The sequence below is a fragment of the Hippopotamus amphibius genome, chromosome 1, assembly GCF_030028045.1.
Source record: "Hippopotamus amphibius kiboko isolate mHipAmp2 chromosome 1, mHipAmp2.hap2, whole genome shotgun sequence".
NCBI lineage: Eukaryota > Metazoa > Chordata > Mammalia > Artiodactyla > Hippopotamidae > Hippopotamus > Hippopotamus amphibius.
In genome coordinates, this window is record NC_080186.1 from 187186859 (window position 1) to 187209910 (window position 23052).

General features: G+C 34.0%; 1 protein-coding gene across 1 annotated transcript in view; it reads left to right on the top strand.

Annotated features, from left to right (window-relative positions):
• Window positions 1–23052, top strand: part of TMEM232 (transmembrane protein 232) — a 229781-nt gene that overhangs the window by 62474 nt on the left and 144255 nt on the right. The window contains exon 10 of the mRNA XM_057720062.1: window positions 13627–13805. Within this exon, the coding sequence (XP_057576045.1) occupies window positions 13627–13805 (179 nt within the window). The remainder of the gene's footprint in view (window positions 1–13626; window positions 13806–23052) is intronic.

A 23052-nucleotide genomic window follows, 5' to 3' on the forward strand; every position in this document is an offset into this window, starting at 1 on the left:
TATTTATTAATTGTGGAGGTGAGACCTCAATCTCTAAATTTACGTGAGAATCTTCAGAAAGCCCCAAATAAACAGAACAAAGCATTATCACAATTTTTGAAAGTTAAAAATTGTTGCTACTGTTCTCAGGAAGTTTTGCTCTCATTCCTACAAATGAATCTTCATTTAGTTCTGTACGTGTTTAAACTAAAAACTTCTACTACCACGTTCTTTTTATTCCCTGGTATGGTTGCTGCTAATCCTTTTGATTGTGACAAGTTAAAACATGAGCTGGACTTTTCAATCAAAAGCTTTTGACCATGTAGAAATCTTTTCCTGTCCAAATAAAGGTACTAAGAATCTCATGGAAATATCCTTCATGTTTTTTAATCATAAATACAAAGATATATCCAGTTTGATCCAGTGGTCTAAAATCCATCTGTAGCTGAACATAGTGGCAAAAGACCCATGACCTAGAAATCATGCAGTATTTTCAAAAGTGATCATGGTGCTAAAGTATATTCCAATGCGGCATCTTAAAAATCAATTTGTATATTGATATATCTTAGCAGAGGAGAAAAGATTAAGATAGATTTTGGCTTCCTATCCAAATTAAGAAGCAAATGTGTATATATTTACAAAAATAACTTACAAGGTACTTGTAACTTCCTTTGTTATACCAGTCAGAATTATATTAAGATCCTCCAGAGTGCTTCAGATTGATTTTTTTCTGTCATTTAATCTGGTCCAGAAATGAATACTAATACTCTAGAGTCATTCACCTCTCACATCCATCAAGAGTAACCTGATAATATCTTCATGGGTATAGAAATCTGTGATTTAATCTGACACATTACTTCTTTGTTTGGTCCAGGTATTTCTTAAGGTTTTGGGTGAATAGTTATTTTGTTAAAGACATCTGAAGTAGCTACTTACTGAAAGGAATGGTAGAAAGTCCCCATATAGGGTGAAGGATAAGAGATTTAGGTAAGAAGAGGTGGGAAAACAGCACCGTAATTTTTCAGTTGTAGATGAATAAATGTTCACTGAACTGAACTTGGTGTCAGAAATTTGAGGTGACTCTCAGCTCAATTGTCGAGTTCTGGATTGTGTTAGGCAACTTGCTTTATGTCTCAGAATCTTAGTTTCCTCAAGATTATGGATTCTAAAAGAGTTTTTGTATGTAATATGCTTAAAAACATCTTTATTGCTTTTTTAATTTCCAAAAAGTTCTTTGTTATTCTCTTCTTTCTTTTTGTTGCCTTCAGGTACAAAAACCTGTAAGGATTAACTGCTTCCTTAGAAATAGTCCATATATCTTGGTGATAGTTACGTAGTTGAATGAAATTTAAAATGTGTTTCAAGAATCAGAAGTCCAATATTCCTTTATTTATATGAATCATTGATGTTCTTGAAAAGCAGATGAATTACTTTTTCCGTTGGTTCTCAGTTGTAACTCCAGAAGATAATTATTTTTAATTAACAGATTTCCATAATTGACTGTGGGAAAAGATCATAAAATTTAAGCAAGATGAGTTCTAAGTTCCTTAAATATTTGTCAACATTTTGGCATCTTCCTCGCCATTACATTTCAATTAACTGTCATATTTTAATAAACAAATCAGCTGACTTTTGCTTTTACTTTATGTTTTCTATCACACCTGCAACAGAAAAGGGCATGTTGGTAATATTTTTGTTCTCTTTGGTTTATTCTGTTGGATACTTGTTTAAAATGTGCAATGAGCAAATATAATTATACAAAATAACTCTTTAATCAATACTTATTTATTTATTTATTTATTTATTTATTATGAATTGGTTTTCCCATTTATTACTTGAGGGACTTGTGGTAGGTGTGCTGCAGGACATGCACAATTAAATACATCCTAACTTTCTATTATTTCATGTTGTATTACAGCCTCTGTGCTTATAGGTCACTTATACTTTTTAAAAAATTTTTATTTTATATTGGGGTATAGTTAATTGAAAATGTTCCTTTCAGGTGTACAGAAAAGTGATTCAGTTATACATATACATTTATCTATACTTTTTAAAGTTTTTTCCCATTTAAGTTATTACAGTATACTGAGCAAAGTTCCCTGTGCCATACAGTAGGTCCTTGTTGATTATCTGTTTTAAATATAGCAGTGTGTACATGTCAATCCCAAACTCCCAATCTGTTCTTCCACCCCACTTGTCTCCCCTGATAACCATAAATTAATTCTCTAAGTCTGTGAATCCATTTCTGTTCTGTAAATAAGTTCATTTGTATCTTTTTTTTGGATTCCACACATAAGCAATATCATATGATATTTGTCTTTCTCTGTCTGACTTACTTCACTTACTGTGATAATGTCTAGGTCCATCCATGTTGCTGCAAATGGCATTATATCATTCTTTTTAATAGCTGAGTAATATTTCATTGTATACATATACCACATCTTCTTTATCCATTCATCTGATGGACATTTAGGTTGCTTCCATGTCTTGGCTGTTGTACACAGCACTGCAATGAACATTGGGGTGCAAGTATCCTTTCAAACCATGTTTTTCTACAGATACACCAGGTGTGGGATTGCATGATCATATGGTAACTATTTTTAGTTTTTTAGGTTGCATGAGCTGTTTATATATTTTGGAGATTAATCCCTTGTCATTTGTATTGTTTGCAAATATTTTCTCCCATTCTTTGGGTTGGCTTTTTCTTTTGTTTATGGTTTCCTGTGCTGTGCAAACTCTTTTGAGTTTAATCAGGTCCCATTTATTTATTTTTGTTTTTATTTCCATTACTCTGGGAGATGGATTGAAAAAGGTATTGCTGTGATTTATGTCAAAGAGTGTCCTGCCTATATTTTTCTCTAAGAATTTTATAGTATCCAGTCTTATATTTAGGTCTTTAATCCATTTGGAGTTTATTTTTATGTATAGTATTAAAAAATGTTCTAATTTTATTTTTTTTTAATATAGCTGCCCAGTTTTCCCAGCACCATTTATTGAAGAGGCTGTCTTTACTCCATTGTATAGTCTTGCCTCCTTTGTCATAGATTAATTGACCATAGGTGCATGAGTTTATTTTTGGGCTTTCTATCCTCTTCCTTTGATCTATATTTCTGTTTTTGAGCCAGTATCATACAGTTTTGATGACTGTAGCTTTGTAGTATAGTCAAAAGTCAGGGAGCCTGGTTCCTTGAGCTTCATTGTTCCTTCTCAAGATTGCTTTGGCTTTTGTGTCTCCATACAAAATTGAAAGTTTTTTGTTCTAGTTCTGTGAAAATGCCATTGCTAATTTGATAAGGATTGTATTGAATCTGTAGATTGCCTTTGGTAGTATAGTCATTTTGACAATATTTATTCTTCCAGTCTAAAAACATGGTATATCTTCCCATCTCTGTCATCTTTGGTTTCTTTCATCACTTTCTTACAGTTTTGAGTACAGGTGTTTTGTCTCCTTAGGTAGATTTATTCCTAGGTATTTTTTTCTTTCTGATGTGATTGTTTCTCTAATTTCTAAGTGGGATTGTTTCTTTAATTGCTCTTTCTGATTTCATTGTTAGTGTATAGAAATGCACTGTGTATTAATTCTCTGTGTTAATATTGTATCCTTCTACTTTCCTGAATTCATTGATAAGCTCTAGTATCAAGTTTACTGATAGCATCCTTAGGATTTTCTATGTATAGAATCATATAATCTAAGAACAGTAACAGATTTACTTCTTCTTTTCCGATTTGGATCCCTTGTGTTCTTTTTCTTCTCTGATTGCCATGGAGTAGGACTGCCAAAACTGTGTTGAATAAAAGTGGTGAGAGTGGACATCCTTGTCTTGTTCCTGTTCTTAGAGGAAATGCTTTCAGTTTTTCACCACTGAATAGGATGTTAGCTGTAGGTTTGTCATATATGGCTTTTATTATGTTGAGGTATGTTCTCTCTATGCCCACTTTCTGGAGAGTTTTTATCATAAACGGGTGTTGAATTTTGTCAAAGGCTTTTCCTGCATCTATTGAGTTGATCATATGGTTTTTATTCTTCAATTTGTTGATGTGGTGTATCACATTGATTGATTTGCACATATTGAGGAATCCTTGCATCCCTGGGATAAATCCCACTTGATCATGGTGTATGATCCTTTTAATGTATTGTTGGAGTTGGATTGCTTGGATTGCTTGTATTTTGCTGAGGATTTTTGCATCTATGTTCATTAGTGATGTTGGCTTGTAATTTTCTATTTTTGTGGTATCTTTGTCTGGTTTTGATATCAGGATAATGGTGAGCTCCTAGAATGAGTTTGGAAGGCAGCTGTGCTCACCACTATACCACCAAAGCAGGTAGAATGAATTTGGGAGTATTTCTTTCTCTGTATTTTTAAAGAAGAATTCCTGAAGGATAGGTGTTAACTCTTCTCTAAATGTTTGATAGAATTCACCTGTGAAGCCATGTGGTCCTGGACTTCTGTTTGTTGAGAGTCTTAAAATCACAGTTTCAATTTAAGTACTTGTGATTGGTCTGTTCATGTTTTCTATTTCTTCCTGGTTCAGTCAAGGGAGGTTGTACCTTTCTAAGAATTTGTCCATTTTTTTCCTGGACTGTCCATTTTATTAATGTATATTTCCTTGTAGTAGACTCTTATGATCCTTTGTATTCCTGTGTTGTCTGTTGTAATTTTTCCATTTTCATTTCTCATTTTATTGATTTGAGTCCTCTCCCTTTTTTCTTGATGAGTCTGTTTAAAGGTGTATCAATTTTGTTTGACGTTTCCAAGAACCAGCTGTTAGTTTCATTGATCTTTTCTATTGTTTTCTTCATCTCTATTCCATTTATTTTTCCTCTGATCTTTATGATTTCTTTTCTTCTACTAACTTTGGGTTTTGTTTGTCCTTCTTTCTCTAGTTGCTTTAGGTATAAGTTTAGGTTGTTTGAGATTTTTCTTGTTTCCTGAGGTAAGATTGTATTGCTATAAACTTCCCTTTTAGAACTGCTCTTGCTGCATCCAATAGGTTTCAGATCATCATGTTTTCATTGTCCTTTGTTTTGAGGTATTTTTTGATCTCCTCTTTGATTTCTTCAGTGATCTATTGGTTGTTTAGTAGCATATTATTTAGCCCTCCACGTTTGTGTTTTTTACAGTTTTTTTCTTGTATTTGATTTCTAATCTCATAGTGTTGTGGTCTGAAAAGAAGCTTTGTAGAATTTCAATTTTCTCAAATTTACCAAGGCTCAATTTGTGGCCTAGCATGTGATCTATCCTGGAGAATGTTCTGTGTGCACTTGAGGAGAATGTGTATTCTACTGCTTTTGGATGGAATGCTCCATAAATATCAATTAGGTCCATTTGGTCTAATGTGTCATTTAAGGTCTGTTTCCTTACTGATTTTCTGTCTTTATAATCTGCCCATTAATGAAAGTAGGGTGTTAAAGTCCCCCACTATTATTGTGTTATTATCGATTTCTCCTTTTGTGGCTGTTAGCATTTGCCTTATGTATTGAGGTGCTCTTATATTGGGTGCATATATATTTACAATTGTTATATCTTTTTGGATTTATCATTATTCATTGTCTTTTTTATTCTTGTAATAGTCTTATTTTAAAGTCTACTTTGTCTGATATGAGTATTTCCACTCCAGCTTTATGTGGGTTTCCATTTGCAAGGAATACCTTTCTCTGACCCCTGACTTTCAGTCTGTATATGTCTCCAGATCTGAAGTGGGTCTCTTGCAAACAGCATATATATGGGTGTTATTTTTGTATCTATTCTGCCAGTGCATGTCTTTTGGTTGGTGCATTTAATCCATTTATATTTAAGCTAATTATCAATATGTATATTCTTATTGCCATTTTGTTAATTGTTTTGGATTTTTTTTTTTTTGTAGGCCTTTTTTCCTTCTCTTCCTCTTTTGTTCTCTTGTCTTATGATTTGATGACTAACTTTAGTGGTGTGTGTATCTATTGTAAATTTTTGGTTCACTGGTTTTGATATAGCAGTCTATAGGTAAACAAGATTGTTCTAAGTTGCTGGTCTGTTAATTTCCAATGCATTTCCAATATCCTGCATATGTACTCTCCTCTTCTCACAATTCCTGGTTTTGATATCTTATTTGTGTGTAGATGATTTCCTGCCTCTACTGTATGTTTGCGTTTATGAGTGAGCTTTTCCGTTTGTAATTTTCTTGTTTCTGGTTGTGGCTTTTTCTTTTCCATCTAGAGAAGTTTCTTTAGCATTTGTTACAAAGCTGGTTGAAAGGTGCTGAATTCTCTTAGCTTTTGCTTGTCTGTAAAGATTTTCATTTCTGCATCAAATCTTAAGGAGAGCCTTTCTGGGTAGAGAATTCTTGGTTGTAGGTTCTTCCCTTTCTTCACTCTAAATATATCACTCTTCTGTCCTGCAGTAGTTCTGTTGTGAAAACAGCTGATAACCTTATGGGAATTCCCTAGTATGTTATCTGTTGCTTTGCCCTTGTTGCTTTTAATGTTTTTTCTTTGTCTTTAATTTTTGCCAATTTGCTTACTATGTGTCTCAGTGTGTTCCTCCTTGGGTTTATTCTGCCTGGGATTTTCTGTGCTTCCTGGACTTGGGTGACTGTTTCCTTTCCCATGTTAGGGAGGTTTTCAGCTATTATCTCTTAAAGTATTTTCTCAGTTTTTTTTTCTCCTTCTCTTCTCCTTCTGGGACCCCTGTTATATGAATGTTGATGTATTTACTGTTGTCCCAGGGGTCTCTTATGCTGTCCTCATTTCTTTTTATCCTTTTTTCTTTGTTCTGTGGCAGTGTTTTCCACCATTCTGTCTTCCAGCTCACATATCTGTTCTTCTGCCTCAGTTATTCTGCTATTGATTCCTTCTAGTGTATTTTTCATTTCACTTTTTGTGTTGTTCATCTCTGTTTGTTTGTTCTTGACTTCTTCTAGGTTTTTGTTAAACACTTCTTACATCCTCTCAATCTTTGTCTCCATTTTTTTTTCTGAGGTCCTGGATCATCTTCACTATCAATTACTCTGAATTCTTTCTGAATTCTTTTTGGGGTAGATTGCCTATCTCCACTTCACTAAGTTGTTCTTGTGGCATTTTATCTTGTTCCTTCATCTGGGACATATTCCTCTGGTGTCTCATTTTGTCTGACTTTGTGATTGAAGTTTCCATTCTGCAGGCTGCAGGGTTTTAGTTCTTCTTGCTTCTGCTGTCTGCCCCCTGGTGGATGAGGCTGTTTAAGAGGCTAGTGCAGGCTTCCTTGTGGGAGGGACTGGTGCCTGCCCACTGCTGGGTGAAGCTGGGTCTTGTCCCTCTTGTGGGCATGGCTGTATCAAGGGTTGTGTTTACCAGGCAGCTGTGTGCTCAGGAAGACTTTAAGCAGCCTGTCTGCTGATAAGTGGGATGTATTCCTGCCATGTTGGTTCTTTGTCCTAAGGTGTTCCAGCTCTGGAGACTACAGCTATTGGGTGCGGCCAGGTCTTAATGAGAAAATGATGGCTTCCACGAGGGCTCACACCAATATATTATACTCCCCAGAACTACTGCCAACAGTGTCTTTTCCCCCTGTGGTGAGCCACAGCTGCCCCCCGACTCTGCAGGAGATCCTCCAATACTAGTAGTTAGGTCTGTCCCAGACTCTTATGAGGTCACTGCTTCTTTCCCTGGGTCCTGGTGCACATGAGACCTTACATGTGCCATCTAAGAGTGGAGTTTCTGTTTCCTACAGTCCTGTGGAATTCCTGCAATCAAACCCTGCTGGCCTTCAAAGCCAGATTCTCTGAGGGCTCCTCTTCCTCCCATACCAGACCCTCAGGCTGGAGAGCCTGATGTGGGGCTCAGAATTTTCTTTCCTGTGGGAGACCTTTTGTGGTATAATTATTTTCCAGTTTGTGGGTCACCCACCTGATGGGTGCAGGATTTGATTTTATTGTGATTGCACCCCTCCTATCATGTTGTTGTGCTTTCTTCTTTTCTTTGGATGTAGGATATCTATTTTGGTAGGTTCCAGCATTTTTTGCTTGTTTGATTTTGTTGATGGTTGTCAGCAGTTAGTTATGATTTTGATGTTTTTGTAAGAAGAGGTGAACTCATACCTTCTACTCTGCCTTTTTGTCTCCATCCTCACTTACAATCAGTATTTAAATGTTAAGTGTGTGTGTGTATAATGATAGATATATCATTATTATTATTGTAGCCTTCTTGTTTCCATCCTCACAATCAGTATTTAAATATTAAGTGTGTGAGTGTATAATGATGGATATATCATTATTATTATTGTAATATAACATTCTGAAAATATAGTACCCTAAAATTCCTATTGATTCTACTACACACACAAAATATACCCCCAAATTTTCTACCTATCTCTATTTTTAACTCCTGTAAAGTTCAGGAGTTCCTGAGACCACCCTTACTTCTGTAACTGCTTGTGAATTTGAGGATCCCAAAGACAATGCTCATGTTTCATCATTTGTGGAAGAACTCACAGAACTCAGCAAAGCTATTTTGCTCATGATTATGGTTTATTACAGTGAAAGGATTAAAATCAGCCAAGGAAGAGGTACATAGGGCAGAGTTCAGGAGAGTTCCTAGCACAGAGCTATCCACTATACCCTCCCAGTGGAGTGTTGTGGAGAGCATTTACTTCTCCAAAGAACAATGGATGACAGTTTGCACAGAAAATTGTCACCTATGGAAGGTCACCAGGCTTTGGTATTCAGAATTTTTATTGGGGTTCAGTCACATACACATGGCTGATCCCAGTCCCTGGTCCTTCCAAAGGCAAATTGATAATCATGACCCATGGCTCCCAGTGTAACAAGAACATTCTTATCTGACAGGACATTCCAAGGCATTAGAGGTGACCTCCCAGAAGGCAAGGGCAGAGACCATTGTACAACTTTACTGTACAATCTCAAGGCTATGCAATCATCACTTTTCTTATAGATTAATGCAAAATGCTAAAACTTCTTGTCTTCCTTATACTCCTCTTTTCCACCAATATGCCAAAAACATTTTTTAAAACATAAAATGGGTCAGTTCCTTTTTGTATTTAAATGCTCTGTTAGCTTTTTATTACACTAAGAATAAAATCCAGACTCCTTTCCATGGCTTACAAATTGGCCATGATCATTGAGAGTGTGCCTCTGCAAAGGGCATGCCTACCTGATCTCATCTTGTCCCATGGACCCCTTGGTGTCTTGTACTCCATCCTTTCTATCCTTTCTTCTGTTTCTCTAAACTTTCAAGCTATTCTATGTCCATAGCCTTTGCATTTTCCATCTCTTATGCTGGGAACACTTTTCCCCAGGTCCTTGAGTGGTTAACTTATTTTTATCCATCAGAATTTAGCTTGAATACTGTGTTCTCATGGAGGTCTTTGTTTCACTTTGTGTGTAGTAGTTTTCTTTTCCTAGTCATTGTTGGTCACATTATCATCTTCTATTGTTTTTGTGATGATATTTTCTGCTTACTTTCTTAGTATCTGTCTTTTTCCACTAAAATTAAGTGTCCATAGAGCAGTAACGTTGTATTTTTCTTTGGTACATAGAACAGTGGTTGGCACATAGCACTGACCCAGTAAATATTTACTAAACAAATGGCTGGCTTACTGACTGGTTCTTCTCTTGGTTTCTTGGCATTGATCTAGTTCCTTCCACACTACATGGCATTTCATAAAGATAATGTTTTAACTACATCTTGCATTCAGGTTACCTTTCAGTGATACATTTGATTTTGTGGTGCCAAGTTATTTCTCAAAATTGTAAAGGTTGTATTCATTTATAATCCTCCATAAAGGTAGAAATATTCATATTTTATGTTCATGGCATGTGTGAAATATAAACGTCTAGACTGGCAATTAAAGGCTTCCAAAGAGTTCAAACACTTAAATAAAAATTGTTACAAAGAAAGGACCACAAAATATTGGTTTTCAAATGGTATAATTTCTGAATAAATTTTCAAGGGTTATTAAGAATTTTGTTTTGCTTCAGTTTTGTTATTTCCTAGCATACTGTCTCCTTAGTTGCAGGCAGAGACACATTTTCTCTCAGTACATTTAAAGTAATATCTTTGATAGCTGCCACAGGGTCACTCAAAGCAGAACAGAAAAGAATAGTCTCATCCTTGGGTGAGGAGTTTCAGAGCAGGCATGCTTCTCAGCAAGTGTCTAGACATGCATATGAGAGCACATTCTACTTTTTATGACAGTTGTAACACATCCCATCTGTCTTTATAAGAATTTTTTTTCATTAACTGTCAGTCAGTTGGATGTAATAGATTCTCGCTGTAAATATCTGTAAGGAACACTTGACTGTAGTTTAAATCAACAGGTGAACAGCTTACTTTTAAAGTCATCAATGGCATTTAAAAATCAACTTTTGAGAACACAGTTATCAGAATATATTTTATGGGTTCATCACTGGTCTACTGGTCTTGTGTACCTAAAAACAAACCATATTCAGTTCAGTGATTGTAGGGTTCTAAAATATTGTTCCTCAAGAAACAATCATTTAAGATATAAGAAGGAAGGGAATTTATATTACTTTCATCAATCGTTATTTTATTATTTTTTTTCTTTAAGAACTAGTGAGATACAATTGACATATAATAAACTGCATATATTTAAAGTGTACAATTTGATTTTTTTAAGAACTTTTATTGAGATACAGTTAACAGACAATAAACTACATATATTTAGAGTGTACAGTTTGGTATCCCAATCTCCCAATTCATTCCCCTCCAACCCTCCCCACTTTCACCACTTGGTGTCCATATGTTTGTTCTCTACATCTGTGTCTCTATTTCTGCCTTGCAAACTGGTTGATTTGTAGCATTTCTCTATATTCTACATATATGTGTTAATATACAATATGTTTTCCTCTTACCGACTCACTTCACTCTGTATGACAGTCTCTAGGTCCATCCATGTCTCTACAAATGTCCCAGTTTCATTGCTTTTTACAGCTGAGTAATATTCCATTGTATATATGTACCACATCTTTTTTATCCATTCATCTGTTGATGGACATTTAGGTTGCTTCCATGTCCTGGCTATTGTAACTAGTGCTGCAATGAACATTGGAGTGCATGTGTCTTTTTGAATGATGGTGTTCTCTGGGTATATGCCCAGGAGTGGGATTGCTGGGTCATATGGTAACTGTATTTTTAGTTTTGCAAGGAACCTCCATACTGTTCTCCATAGTGGCTGTATCAATTTACATTGCTACCAACAGTGCAGGAGGGTTCCCTTTTCTCCACACCCTCTCCAGCATTTACTGTTTGTAGATTTTCTGATGATGCCCATTCTGACTGGTGTGAGGTGATACCTCACTGTAGTTTTGATTTGCATTTCTCTAATAATTAGTGATTGTTGAGCAGCTTTTCATGTGCCTCTTGGCCATCTGTATGTCTTCTTTGGAGAAATACCTATTTAGGTCTTCTGCCCATTTTTTGATTGGGTTGTTTTTTTGTCAATCATTCTTTTTAATGTAAAGAGTTTGGGAGTCTAGAAATAAATTTAAAAATGGGTTAAAATCCTCAGTATGTGTTATTTATTGTTCAAAAACTGCTTTTTTACTTCTGAGGTTTGCACTTCCAAAATTATTCATTAAAAACTCATAATTGTTTCTCTATTCATTTTGAGTTCAGGCCTTGTTTTTCTGCTAATGACTCACAAATCCATAATTTCAATTCTGCTATTTTACTTGAATTATAGCTCTGTTTTTACAACAAGCAAGAGGACACTGAATATCAGATTCCCCTCACCCATCATCATGCCATATTTATTTATTGCCTTTCTCTCCAAACTGACTCTTCTATATAATTTCATTTCTCCAATGATTTCATTATTATTTGTGTCCTGAGCTTGCACACGTACTTGTCCTTTTCACTTCACTCCGCCCTCCTCCTCTATAGCAAAGAAGTCTTGGGAGATCTACTCCACAGTGTCTTAGCTTTGTCCTTTACTCTCTAATCTCCAGCTGCTCATCACAGTAAAGACTTAGGTTACCTCATAAAACTCCCATACTGGTTTTCCACTTTATTACTTGAATAGACATAACATTTGATTGAACAGATATAACATTAATCTTTTGTTCAAATATCTGCCTTTAATCTGGCCTCATTCATCTTTAATTATTTTACCTTATCCATGTCTAATATGAACTCTCTACCTTAGCTCTATTTGAGATCCTCCCTATCCTCCTCTCTTCTTACAACTCCCTCTCTGCTGGGGGTCAACAGGACTATTTCTGGGGGGCCTGAGTGGGCATGAGGTCCCTGAGCAGATGGAAGCACCTCTGTGTCCCCCTTCCACCTGCTGCTCTATCTTCATTTCCTATGAATGAAATAGAAGGTGAGATTGGAAGGAAAAGTACTTGTCTGAATTGCAGAGGCTGTGCTTCATGGGATGAGATTATCCTAGTCTTCACCTGGCTCATTCATCGATGAAATTCACCAGCAGTGTAATGTTAGGGGAATTTCTAACCAAGTTGAAGCTCTTATGTTCCCTTCTATTACTTTAAGTATGATACAGTCTACATAGCAGGATTGTAGTAAGAAGTAACTAGAATATGGGCACATAATAAGCACTACCAAGTATTCTCACTATTATAAAAATAATAATTATTATTAGCCTGGATTATGAAATCCAGATTGAATTAGGAATATTTAAAGATTGTGATTTTTCATATTGTGCCTATGTCTTTATTCAAGAAGCGCATCGATGAGTTCAGTGTCACACTAGCTCTCACCAGGATACCTTCCATCTCTTTTTCTGAACCTTCTCTTCCTCTTGCTCTTTTTATTTGCTTCACATTTATTTGGTACCCTTATGTTGCTCTTTGGCTAACTTGAGCTCATATACCCTTTCATACCTGTATTACTTCATTCTCCAAATTTATTTATCCCATCACTACCTAAATTAGAATTCTCTTTTCTTGAATAGTATTGCATAGCAATATATCATCTAGGTAAGAAATAATTAAGATAAAGAGTAAAGAGAGACTTCTTCCTCTTTTCTGTAAGGGGGGGAATGCATATTTTAAAAGTGGAACTTGATAACTTATTTGAATTGCTAATTGGTATATAATTTTTAGGAGAAGTGTATTAGACTTAAAAAAAACTCTTCTGAATTCATTACTCCCTTTCCCCTATTTCATTTGATTTATGTCTCTATTATTTAAAAAAAATCTTCCAGCTTATAATTATATCAGTAATTTTTGTCTGCTTTTCACATTATTTTCAAAGTTTCTTCTTAGTTCAAATACCATATTTCATAGAGCTTAATCATTTTTATAACAGCCAGTGATTTTTCTCCTGTTTCTCTGATTTATTATAAAAATTCATCATGGTGGTCTAAGTGTTCACACTTCCTTGAACAAATTCCTCTTTACTTGAATGCCAAAAATGTGTTAATAATATATAGTTCACAGTTTACCTTTTTAACTTTTATGAGGTATAATATTAGTTAGGTGCGGTTCATCTTTTCATAGATTAGTTTTTAAATGATCTGTGAGACCTTTTAAAACTAAAGGAGAAAAGTAGTGAAAGGTAAAAAAAAAATCCCAAAGCTCAGAATTTAAAACTTTAAAATATTAATAAAATCAAATTTATTATTTTTCACAAAAACATGCATTAGTAAGATGAATAAAATATCTTCCCAAAGAATCTTTCTTTTTAAACAGGTGATGAAGTGAAATGGACTGGATACTATGGCTTAGTGTATAACCTGGTGAAAATGTCATGGGAACTTCAGGGAGATAAGGAGCAGGATGGACTTAGAAACAAAATATGGCAAACGTTACAGAAAACAAAGGATCATGAGAAAGATGTGCGAATCTGTAAAGCAGTAAATATTGCTCAGGTAAGATAAAACACTGGCAATCAGTGGGTACTTCTGTCACCAGGAAGCATTTGTCCTTTGTCTCTCAGGAAGAAGGAGTATCCATATTCAGTGAGTATCAGTGGTTCACAGTTGAGAGTGTGATTTTTAAAATTTAATATTGACCTATTTTTTGTTATAGATAAGGGGGTTGGCAGTCTTCTGATTAAGTAGCTTGAAGAAAGGAGTTGATTTGGGGGAAGACTAATTGTTCTGCTTTGGGCTTGTGCTTTCGATAGACATCTCTAAGTAGGCTGCCTGTGCATTCCAATTTGCTGAGGTTGGGCTGGGTCTGTGCCTAATTGTCCAGCTTTCTTGTTAGTAGTGAATTAATTCACTCTTAAAAGCGCCTCAACTTGGATAATAAATTATTTAGGTATCTTATTTATAAGTTTTTCTTTCCAACATTAGATGATATAAATTGCAGATCTGGACTCACTATATCTAATATCTTTTTCTTTGAAGTTAAAAATGTATTTTACAAATTCTTGTTTATTCTAGTTCTATTTGAATATATATATATTCACATTCAAAGGAAATCATTATGAAATTAGCTATTCATTCTTCACAAAATGCAAATACGATTTTCCAGTGATTCTTTATCCATGTGGTATCCTATGATATTTCAAAACTCTGTCAAATAGTTTTTTTCTCTTTATGTCTTATTTTGAGCCAGATTAATTTGTTATCCTAAAGTACATTTTTTTCTATCCCTGAAAGTTTCTGTTTCTTTCTAGCTTTCACTGATGCAGTTATCCTAATACTCAGTATCCTGTTTTCCAATAATAATTATGGATGTGAATTACTGTTAATAAGAAGAGTAAATAATGACTCACTCTGCTTAACTGATTATCCAAGCTTATGCGTGGGCCATTATTGCAATGCAAAATATGCACGCTGTAGATCCTTAGTAGAAAATAAAACTTTAAACTCTTTGTTTTTGAATCGTAAGTCTGATTTGGAGTAATGATCTTTATGGAGGACTAAAAACATGCAGTCCATTCTTTTCTCTGGATTTCTAATATTTTCTTTCATGAAAAAAGACAATCAGATCACTGCCCACTTGAACTATAGAGTTTTGGATTTCATGGACTTACTTTCATGCAACTTGCTTCAGCTTTGTCCTTGGTTTTGGATTGAGGAGCACAGAAAAAAAAGAAAAAGAAAAACAAAGAAAATTATTGTACCTGTTATAGTGATGGCCACTATATCACCCAGTATCCTCTTTACTGGGTTTTAGGAAATAAATCTTCCTTAGTTTCATGTGCTCTCTGAACCTTATTATTGATTTTGGATAAGCGGCTTCCTGGAGCTTAAAAAAATGAGAGTCAAGTTTTGGCAAGTTTCTAAGAGAAATAGAGGATGATTAATTCACTTTATTCAGTCTTATTTTCTTTTTTTTCGTGTTTCCATGATTCTTTCAATTATTTATGTTATTATCTGGCTTCATATCTATTTTTACATGCCACTTCATATCTGAAATGGATTATACAGTAACTAAATAAGCTAACTCAAATTTGTCATTTCTATACTTAGAATTCTGTTTATATGCTTGTTTTCAAGGCCAATAATTTGGTATAAGATAGCTTATTTCTTCAAAATTTTAGTAAATATCTATAGATAATTACATTTGAAATTCATAAGTCATTTAATCAGACACAGCAAATATTTTTTAGATGCTAGATCCAAGTGAAAACCTTATTACTCAAGCAGTCAGCACTGAGAATAAAGGAATAAACAAAAGCTTAACCACTAGATGCACTAATTAGTTTTCAGTGCTTAGTAAGACTTCCAAGGGATGCTTTCATTCATTTTAAATAGTAAATGTGTGGGGAAGGCAAGTTTTCCTCAGAGAAAAATCTAAATTAGAAATTTCTAAAAGCAGTTATATTAATTTATGCATAGTACATATTTAATATAAAATAAGTTTAATATGCATTAGGTAGATCAACAAAAGATATAATTTACTACAGATGTTTAATATAAAGGTTAGCTAGAGAAAGACATTTGGATTATTAAACAATGTAAATATAATGATATTACTGTATATAAATGATAAATTATGAAATATCTAGTTGGTGAAATATCACTTAATTTAGTTTGATTCCCTTAATATTAAGATATATGAGTATATAAAATGAAAAATTACATAAAAGTTCACCAAAAACAGTAAAAAATATGAAGGAATTATGAGCACTTATTAAATCTATTTTGTCATACTGAATTCTATGGAAGAAGCAAGTATGTCCAAAAAATAACCTTTGCACAATAAATTTTACTGTTTCACCCAGAAAACCTATTCTTCAGAAAGATAAGGAACAACACAAATAGAATATTCTATATGTGGCTGGTCCCATAAAAGTTCATGGCACAAGATGGGAGTTCAGATAAATGTTTGGTCTCTAATTTTTTTCTTGCATTAATGAGGAATAAATTACTGTTACCTTTAGTAGTATTTGAGTTGGAAACTTAAATGATGAGTTACATGAAATGATTCAAAGGGAGGAGGGTCAAAGAGAGCATCTTTTAGATAAGGAAATGTTTTAAGAGAAAGTCATTGGTTGACTTTGCCTAGTTGGGGAAAAAGGTTTGGATTGGGCAGTATTAGGCATTAAATTTGGAAGGTATGTTTGGGTTACCAAGCTAAGGTCTTAAAGACTTAGGGATGGTTTTATAAAACTGGAGATCCTAAGTAAAGGAAAAAGTTTGGGGAGAAAATTGTTCCTTTTTACTGGATTTTAAAGTTTTGGTAATTTATGTTGGGTAAAAACCATGTGTACAATTTCCTATATTTTTTAATGAATTATTGCTTTGGAACTCGTGTACACTGTTAGAGTAATTGTCCCCTACTTATTCAAGGCTCCCTGTATCATATCCTTCCTTCCACACTCAAATTCAAGACTTGACCATGTGACTTGATTTAAACAATACTAATATTATACAAGTTGAGATTTGAAAAAAGCTTATACATTGGTGCATGCCCTCTCTTGTTCTCTTGGGACCCTGTAACTGATATGTAAATAAGTCCGAGTTTACCAGGTGGAAGATGAGAGACAGCATGGCAGAGAGATAAGCCATCCTAGTTGTTCCACAGATCCTTCCCAAGACTAGTCAGTCCCTACCTGACCTAACAGCTGGTCATGGACACATGAAAGAGAGCAGAAGACACATTCTACTGTGCCCAGCTCAAATTGCTGACCATGGCACTATGGACCAAATAAATGGTTATGTTAAGCCTTTAAGTTTTGGGGTGCTTTTTTACATAGTAAGAGTTTTCTGATTGAGCACTACATAAATGAGATTTTAATCTGCTACATTGTTCAGTATACATATTATTTCTTTCATACTTACATTTTTTAAAAGACACTAGTGATAATAGCTAAGATTTGTTGGGCATTTACTGTGTGCCATGTGCTAAGCACTTTACATGCATTAATTATTTAATCCTCAAAAAAACCTCATGTGATGTATGGATTGTTTTGGTCTTGATTTTACTGATGAGGAAACTGAAACTTTAAATAAGGACAGTTAAACTTTTTGAAAGGTGAACTAACTTGCTCTTGTGGTAGATTGCATTGTTTGATTTTCTTGCGTTGAAGAATCATTGCATTCCTGAAGAAAAACACTTGATAATGTAGTAATCTTTTAAATATAGCTATATTTGCTTTGATATTATTTTGCTTAAGATATTGTACCCATAATGTTTTTCTTATAATGTTTTCTTATAATGTAAGGTTTTGCATCAAAGTTATGCTGAACTAATAAAATGAATTTGGAAGTGATTATCCTTTTCTTTTTTCTATTCTCTGGAAGAATTTTGTAGTATTGTCATGATTTCTTCCTTAATAATTTTATGGATTTCCCAAGTGAAATCATTTGGTCATGGATACTTACAGAAAGGTTTTTAATTTGTAGGATAATTTTTTGGTTATATGCCTTCCTAGACTTCATTTTTTCCTTGCATCAGTTTTGATTGTTCTTTTCCTCCCTAAAAATTTGTCCATCTATTTTAAAAGATATTTTATAAAATTTCTCACAATGTCATTCTGTAGTTTAACATCTTTAGAATCTGCCATTATGCTCTTTTATTTTGTTCTCTTTTTAGCTTATGCCAAGGGTTTATGAACTTTGTCTCTGAAAAACAAGTTTTGATTCTCTTGATACCAATATTTATTACTTCTATTTTGAACCGTTGGTTATTGAAGTTTATTTTTTAATGGCTACATACATGGAGGTTTTGTTATGTTTATGATTTTTGATTTCTAGTTTAATTCCACTGTGCTCAGGAACAATAGTCTCGTCATGATGAAATGGTCTTTGTAAAAAGTATATCTTTCCTCTTATGAGTATAACCACTGTACCTTTAATTAGAGTTCTTTTGGTTAGTATTTGCCTGGAGTATCTATTTTCTTTTTTTTTTTTTTAATTTCAAGCTCTCTGAATCCTTATACATATATATCTTTCGAGAAGCAACATTTTTTAATCGGAAAATTATTGACCTTGCAATTGAACTCTTATTTTATTTGCACTTGATGACATTAGAGTATTTTTATGTTTATTACTACATCTTATTATTTACTATTATGTTTGTACCTCCTGTTCCTGGCTCTCCTTTTGTTTTGTTTTTTCTTTTTCAATTCCATTCTTTTTTTATTGAGGTATAGTTGATTTACAGTGTTATATTAACTTCAGGGGTAGAATGTAGTGATCGATATTTTTATACATTGTATTCCATTAAAGTTATTACAAAATATTGACCATATGCTTGTGCATTATATTCTTGTATCTTACTTATTTTATACCTAGTGGATTGTACCTTTTAATCCCCTTCCTCTATCTTGCCCCTCCCCCATCCTCCTCCTCACTGGTTATCACTAATTTACTCTTGGTGTCTATGAGTCTGTTTCTGTTTTGTTATATTCATTCTTTTGCTTTAATTTTTAGATTCTGTATGTAAGTGAAAATATACAGTATTTGTTTTTCTCTGATTTACTTCACTAAGCATAATATACCCTCCAGGTTCATCCATGTTGTTGTAAATGGCAAAATTTCATTCTTTTATATGGCTGAGTTATATATATATATGCATACACACACACATATGTATATATATGTATGTATGTATTATATATTATATAACATGTATATATAATATTATTTATTATATATCATATCTTCTTTATCCATTCATCTGTTGATGGACACTTAGGTTGCTTCCAGTTCTTGGCTATTATAAATAATGTTGCCATGAACATTGGAGTACATGTATCTTTTTGAATCAGTGTTTTTGTTTGTTTGTTTTCTTGGGATATATACCCAAGAGTGGAATTGCTTGATCATATGGTAGTTTTTCTTTTAATATTTTCAGTAACCTCCATACTGTTTTCCATATTGGCTGTACCAATTTACTTTCCCACCAGCAGTGTGCTAGGGTCCCTTTTCTCCACATCTTCACCAGCATTTATAACGTATTGTCTTTTTGCTGACAGCCATTCTGACCTGTGTGAGGTGATATCTCATTGTTGTTTTGGTTTGTATTTCCCTGGTGATTAGTGATATTGAACATCTTTCATGTGCCTATCATCCATCTGTATTTTTTTTGTTTGTTTGAAAAATATCTAATCAGGTCTTCTGCCCATTTTTAATTGGGTTGTTTGTTTTCTTGATGTTGAATTGTAAGAGCTCTTTGTTTTATACTTTGCATATTAACTCATCAGACATATCATTTGCCAATATCTTCTCCCATTCAGTGGGTTGTCTTTTTGTTGATGGTTTTCTTCACTATGCAAATGCATTTAATTCGGTTAATTTATTTTTGCATTTGTTTCTCTTGCTTAAGGAGACAGATCCAAAAAAATATTGCCAATACTTACATCAAAGAGTGTACTGCCTGTGTTTTCTTATCAGAGTTTTATGGTTTCCAGTCTTACATTTTAGGTCTATAATTCATTTTGAGTTTATTTTGTATATGATATAAGAAAATGTTCAAATTTCATTTTTACATGTACCTGTCCAGTTTTCCCAACACTACTATTTTTTAGGATACTGTCTTTTCTCCATTGTATATTTTTTCTTATTTTGTTATAAATTAATTGACCATATGCACATAGGTTTCTTTCTGGGCTCTCTATTCTGTTTCATTGATTAACATGTCATTTTTTTGCCATTACTACACTGTTTTGATTACTGTAGCTTTGTAAATATAGTTTGAAGCCAGGGAGTGTGATACCTCCAGCTACATTCTTTTTTCTGAAGTTTGTTTTGGCCATTTATGGTTCCATACAAATTTTAGAATTATTTATTATAGTTCTGTGAAAAATATCATTGCTATTTTAATAGGTATTGCATAAATCTGTAGGTTGCTTTGAGTAGTAAACAAATTTTAACAATATTAATTCTTCCAATCCATGAACACAAGCTATCTTTCCAAGTATTCATATCATCTTCATGTTCCTTCATCAGTGTCTTACAATTTTCAGAGTACAGGTCTTTCACTTCCTTGGTTAAGTTTATTCCTGGGTATTTCATTCTTTTTGATGCAGGTTTTTTTTGTTTGTTTTGTTTTTATTTTATTTTATTTTTTAAGAAATTTTATTGAGATATAATTGAAATACAGTAAACTGCATGTATTTAAAGTGTACAATTTGATTTTTTTTCTTATTAGTAATGTATATATGGCAATACTAATCTCCTAATTCATACCCCCCAACCCCACCAGCTTTCCCCCCTTGGTGTCCATATGTTTGTTCTCTACATCTGTGTCTGTATTTCTGCCTTGCAAACCAGTTTGATGCAGTTTTAAATGGGATTGTTTTCTTGCTTTCTGTTTCTCACAGCTCATTATTAGTGTATCGAAAAGCAACCAATTTGTATATATTAATCTTGTAGCCTGTAACTTTACTGAATTCATTTATTAGTTTTAATTTTGTGTGTGTGTGTAGACTTTAAAGTTTTCTGTATATAGTATTTTGTCACCTGCAAATAGTGACAGTTTTACTTCTTTCCTTCCAATTTGGATACCATTCATTTATTTTTCTTGTCTAATTGCTGTGTCTAGGGCTTCCAATACTATGTTAAATAGAAATGGTGAGAGAGGGCATCCTTGCCTTGTTACTGATTTTGTAGGAAGAGCTTTCATTTTTTTTAAACCATTGAGTATGATCTTAGCTATGGGTTTTTCATAAATGGCCTTTATTATGTTGAGATATTTTCCCTCTTTACCAACTTTGTTGAGAGTTTTTATTATGAATGGGTGCTGGATTGTATCAAATGCTTTTCCTGCATCTGCTGAGATGATCCTGTGATTTTTAGCCTTCATCTTGTGAATGTGGAATATATATTACATTGATTGATTTGCATAAGGTAAACCATCCTGCATCCTTGGAATAAATGCCTCTTGTTCATGACATATGATATTTTTTATATTTGTTGAATTCAGTTTGCTAATATTTTGTTGGGGATGTTTACATCTACCAGGGTGAGTCTAAAACTGTCCACACTCTGACTGTAGAATTTATTTTAATTAACTTTTGGAAAACACAAATATATCATTTTTTGACATAATCTCCTTGCCTTTCAATACACTTTGTCCATCTGGCAACAAGTTTGCATATTCCCTCATTAAAAAATGTTTTGGGCTGAGCTGTGAGCCATGAATGCACTGCTGTCTTCACTTCTTCATCAGAAGTGAATCTTCATTTTCGTAGTGCAGCTTTCAGGGGAGCAAACAGGTGAAAGTCCAATGCAACAAGAGCAGGACTATAGGGAGGATACTTTAACACCTCAAAACAAAGTAATCCATCACAGACTTAGATTTCAAAAATTTTGTATGAGATGGATACCAAAACAGCTCACGCAGCTCATGAACAGAAGTGTTTGGATATCTGCAAACAAAATTTGGACCAATAGTCTAAGGAAGGTGAAAGTTTTCTTTTCTTTTTTTTTTTTTTACAATAAATTGTTTGTATTTAAAGTGTACAATTTGATTTTCTTCTTCTTATTAGTAATGTATATGTGGCAATACCAATCTCCCAATTCATTCCCCCCCAACCCTCCCAGCTTTCCCCACTTGGCATCCATATGTTTGCTCTCTACATCTGTATCTCTATTTCTGCCTTGCAAACTGCTTGATTTGTACCATTTTTCTATAGTCCACATATATGTGTTAATATACGATATTTGTTTTTCTCTTTCTGACTCATTTCACTCTGTCTCTACAAAAATCCCGATTTCGTTCCTTTTTACAGCTGAGTAGTATTCCATTGTATATATATATACCACATCTTTTTTATCCATTCATCTGTTGATGGACATTTAGGTTGCTTCCATGTCCTGGCTATTGTAAATAGTGCTGCAATGAACATTGGAGTGCATGTGTCTTTTTGAACGATGGTGTTCTCTGGGTACATGTCCAGCAGTGAGATTGCTGGGTCATATGGTAACCGTATTTTTAGTTTTGCAAGGAACCTCCATACTGTTCTCCATAGTGGCTGTATCAATTTACATTGCCACCAACAGTGCAGGAGGGTTCCCTTTTCTCCACACCCTCTCCAGCATTTACTGTTTGTAGATTTTCTGATGATGCCCATTCTGACTGGTGTGAGGTGATACCTCATTGTTGTTTTGATTTGCATTTCTCTAATAATTAATGATGTTGAGCAGCTTTTCATGTGCCTCTTGGCCATCTGTATGTCTTCTTTGGAGAAATGCCTGTTTAGGTCTTCTGCCCATTTTTGGATTGGGTTGTTTGTTTCTTTGATATTGAGCTGGATGAACTGTTTATATATTTTGGAGATTAATCCTTTGTCTGTTGATTCGTTTGCAAATACTTTCTCCCATTCTGAGGGTTGTCTTTTCATCTTGTTTATAGTTTCCTTTGCTGTGCAGAAGCTTTGGAGTTTCCTTAGGTCCCACTTGTTTATTTTTGTTTTTATTTCCATTACTCTAGGGGGTGGATCAAAAACGATCTTGCTGTGATTTACGTTGAAGAGTGTTCTTCCTATGTTTTCCTCAAGGAGTTTTATACTGCCTGGCCTTATATTTAGGTCTTTAATCCATTTGGAGTTTATTTTTGTGTATGGTGTTAGGGAGTTTTCTAATTTCATTCTTTTCCATGTAGCTGTCCAGTTTTCCCAGCATCACTTATCAAAGAGGCTGCCTTTTCTCCATTGTATATCCTTGGCTCCTTTGTCATAGATTAGTTGACCATAGTTTATCTCTGGGATTACTC